This window comes from Fukomys damarensis, unplaced genomic scaffold (genome assembly GCF_012274545.1).
Source record: "Fukomys damarensis isolate Sample0158 unplaced genomic scaffold, DMR_v1.0_HiC HiC_scaffold_19, whole genome shotgun sequence".
NCBI lineage: Eukaryota > Metazoa > Chordata > Mammalia > Rodentia > Bathyergidae > Fukomys > Fukomys damarensis.
Genome location: NW_022900931.1, coordinates 49339796 through 49344074, shown reverse-complemented (window position 1 = coordinate 49344074; position 4279 = coordinate 49339796). Strand labels below are relative to the sequence as shown.

General features: G+C 37.5%; 1 protein-coding gene across 1 annotated transcript; it reads right to left on the bottom strand.

The window, feature by feature from the left end:
- Window positions 1–1172: 1172 nt before the first annotated feature.
- Window positions 1173–2096, bottom strand: LOC104855603 (olfactory receptor 6K3). Its single transcript, XM_010614503.1, has one exon. The coding sequence runs from the start codon at window positions 2094–2096 to the stop codon at window positions 1173–1175; it is 924 nt and encodes a 307-aa protein (XP_010612805.1).
- Window positions 2097–4279: the final 2183 nt, after the last annotated feature.

Sequence of the window (4279 nt, the reverse complement as noted above, 5' to 3'; positions counted from 1 at the left end):
TTTATTTTCATCTTCTTGATGTGATGTATTATAATTGTTGATTTGCCTATCCTTGGATAAAACAAATTTAACAACAATGCAAGATTGTTTTGACATCCTGCGAATGTGATTTACTAGTATTTTGTTGAGAATTTTGTAACTCTGTTCATCCAGGAATTTGGTCTGTGGTTTTCTCTTTTTGTTGTATCTTCATTTGTATTTGGTAATGAAGTAATGCTGGCTTTATAGAATGAGTTGAGAAACATTCTGTACTTTTTAATTCTTCGGAATAGTTTAAGAAGTGGTATTTTTGCTTTGTAAATTCAGCTCTGAGGCTCTCTAGTCCTGTGATTTTTCTTTGCTGGGAAACATTTTAGTACTGATTCAAATTCATTATTTGTTATTTGTCTATTCAAGTTTTTTATGTTGTCTTGAGTCAATGTCAGTGGGTCATATCCTTACAGAATATCCACTTCTTCTAAGTTTTTTAATTTGTTAGCAGAAATTTAAGCATAACTAAGTGTTCCTGAGTATGTGATTTTATTTTTACTATATCATGCTTTATTATGGCATTCTTTAAAACCTCAATAACAAATGGTAGCAATTAGTGGCAAATAATAAGTTTACATTTATTTTGCAACTGTTGTTATGAAATATGTTAAGCCTAGCACAAAGTAACTCATTTAAAATTCATAATAACATATGAAGTCCTAATTTTAAAATATGTTACTTTCATATTCATATAAAATAAAACTAGGATGCAGAGAATTTAATTAATAACTTGTTCAAGGTCACAAAATTACTAATGATACCACTGAAATACAACTTCAGTCTTTTCTATAGATCTTACTCTAATTATCATATTTTATAATCTTTACATTAATCTTATATAAAATGATAAAAATAACAGTGTTTATATAAAAGTAATAAAGTTAATGTTCATAAAAACATATTGTAATGATTTAACTAAATTTCTCTTTTATATTTTATTCATTATGGAGGCATACACAAGAAGTACATGCTATTTTAATGAAACATGTATAAATAAATACATTCATGGTAAGAACTAGAGTAAAAAAAATCACTGTGACAGTGAATGAATTAAATGCTAATTTTTAGGTTAGTACATAATAGTAACATCTGCAATGAAAAGTCCCCATGGGCTAGCATTAACCTGCAAATGCAGGAAGTAGCTAAAAGCAGAGAAGTTTCTTAATTGCAATTTTCATGTCCTTATTTCTCAAACTATAGATAATAGGGTTGAAAAAAGGTGCAAGAACTGCAAACATGAGTGCAAAGGCTGTGTCCAAAATTGGTGGGAAAGTGGCCGAGAAACGCAGGTACATGAGGGAGACACTGCCATAGAACATCAGGAAGACACCAAGATGGGCTGCGCAGGTAGAGAAAGCCTTCCGGCGACCTTCAACAGAGGGCATCCTCAGGATCACAGTGATGATTCTGATATAAGAGATGGTAATAATCAAGACAGAGAAAATGATGGCCACAGCATGGATCACATCCTCAACCAGAATCATGGAGGTGTCTGTGCAGGCCAAGCGCAGTACAGGTTCAAAGTCACAGAAGATCTGGTGGATTTGGTTGGGGCCACAGAAGGGCAGTGTGGAAATCCATGCAATCTCTGGGAGCAACACAAGAAAGCCAAAGATGCAGGAGCCCGCAGAGAGCAGAACACACAGTTGGGGAGTCATAATGGTCAGGTAGTGGAGAGGATTACAGATGGCAACGTATCTGTCAATAGCCATGGTGGTCAGCAAAATCCCCTCTGAATTTCCTAGTGAATGGAAGAAGTACATCTGCAAGAGGCAGCCAGTCATGGAGATGGTCCTCTGCTTACTGATGAGATTGGACAGCATCTTGGGAATCGTCGCGGTGGTGTACCAGATCTCCAGGAATGAGAAAATGCTGATGAAATTATACATGGGATTGTGGAGACGAGAATCCATCCTGACTGCAAAACACACAACGAGATTCCCAAGAACAATGAATACGTAGATGATAAACAAAGCAATGAAGAAGAGGAGGCTACCATCTTCAAACCGAGGAAATCCAGAGAAGAGAAACTCTGTCACCACAGTAGTTTGATTATTCTTAAACATGGTTTCGGCAGTCTTAGCTGTTATGGATAGAGAGACACAGCTCACTTCCTAGGTATCATGTACAAAGTCCAATGTATTGGTTCGTACCAGTCAAATGAAAAATAAGCTTTAGGTAAATCATGTATTTCTCTTTATTCACGGATTAATAACAGACTTCCATTTAGTACCTATTATGTACCCAGCATGTCTATGAGTTTATTGAATTCAGCAGTAAACAAAGCAGTCTCTAATGTCTTGAATCTTGTATGCTAATGAAGGATACAAATTGTTCATTGCTTTTTATAACACTTCTCAAAGTCGTAGGGCTGGGGATTTAGCTCAGTGGTTTCGCTGCCTGCCTAAAGGTGGGGGAGCCTTCTTCCCTGTCGGTCCATTCAAAGTCGTTCCGAGCCACACAAAAGATTAAATTCCCTAAGGGTCTTTGGCTACTGATTCGATAAACTATCTAGTTATTTTTCTCCCTATAAAATCAAAGTGGGCGGTGCCCAGAGCCGGCAGCCGAGGCTTGGTTATGGGGTTGGCCGGGCTGCTCCCTGGCCACGCAGGGTTAGGGTTAGGGTTAGGGTTAGGGTTAGGATACGTCCTCCCACCCCCGCTGCTCTGCTTATCGTCAGAGACAGATCCACACTGTGGACATCCACAGTCCTGCAGATTGTTGGGATAAATTCACCTCTAACAGGATAATAGGGATAATCATCTTTTTAAAAATTGTCCTCAGAAATTTGTGGAACGAAAAAGGCAAATGAAGCAAAAGCAAATAAAGGTAGTAGAATAAAAAATAACAAAGAGTTTAGCCGGGAATTACGAAAGCAACGTTTTACAAAGCACTGTCAGGTCTGGTCTTGTAACCACAGGACTAGACTTGAAGAAGCGGTGTGTTACAATATGTAAAGATGTAAGGGCCAGAGAATGAAGATTTAAAGTATATTTGCCTGTTTGGTAGCAAAATTCTTCCTCTGTCATGAAGCCTCAGATTCTTCAGGATTTGACGTGACCTTGAGGATCCTTCTGCCTATTATAATTCTTACTTGAATTTATGGGGAGCATATACATTTTAGAATTTTAGAAAAATCCCGATATATTAAGGGAGGGGTATGATCAAAGCATATGCATTGAAACCCAAGGTTTTGTAAAATTCGTAGATATTGATGATAAAAGGAAAAAAATAAAATATTTTCATGAAAAAGTAAAAAAAATAAAATAAAACCAGAATGAAGCTGCATTCTTCATTTTCTTGAATATTCTCAATTTCCAGAAGGTTGCTCTTTTACCAAACCACACAATAGCTTTGAGTGTGGCCAGAGAAGAGGATAAGGTTTCCAGAAGTAAATATCAAGGTGAAGAAATGGTAGCAAACGAGTCCCAGTAGCAGGAAAAAAAAAAAAAATCAAATGAGCAAAAATTAATATGCATGAAATGAAATGACCCGTGAGAAAACGAGCAGAATATTTTGTATTTTTCCATGAGGATCCTAACATATCAGTTCCTGAGAGGTATTGAAAAGAAGTAGAGATTCTTGAAAGCCATGTAAGCTCCTTGATCAGGTTGTTAATGTTCTGACAAAGACCATCGGGGAATAAGAAGATGAAAGCCAAAATGTAGATTGGCACAACTAAGGCTCTCACTACTGGGTCCCAGAAAGTGGCGTAAGGTATGCAGATGCTATCTCTAAAAGTACTGATGAAAAACTCATCAGCTGACTCAGAAATCACCGTCTAAGCCACCCATTCAGCTGCCCTCGTAGACAAAAAGATGTTCAAAAACCAGTATCTCTTCCAAAGAAATATGGAGCCATTTTTAAATGAACTTACATGATTAAGTAGGCCACCTCACTTATGTCCTTTGCCAGTATTTTCCTCAATAAGACAGCAGATATTCTTTCTGAACTAATACTATTAAAATTATAGTAAAGGGCCTCTCCGCTGGGGCTCAAGCTTATCAGCCCCTTTGTGTGAACCTCACTGGGATATTGTCCTGCCTCCAGTTCTGCCCTCTTTGGACCCCTCCTTATCCCCAGTCCAGGACTTCCAAAGAAGAGAAAATAGGGCCAGGGATTTAGCTCAGTGGTTCCACCGCTGGCCTTGCTAAGTGCAAGGACCACAGTTCGATCCTCTGTACCAAAAAAATAAACAAACAAGAGAAAATAAACCAAAACAGGAGCAAAAAAAAAAAAAAAAAAAAAA

Bases quoted from the DNA above. Each gene is read 5' to 3' on its own strand.
- LOC104855603 (XM_010614503.1), bottom strand. From the start codon at position 2,096: ATGTTTAAGAATAATCAAACTACTGTGGTGACAGAGTTTCTCTTCTCT.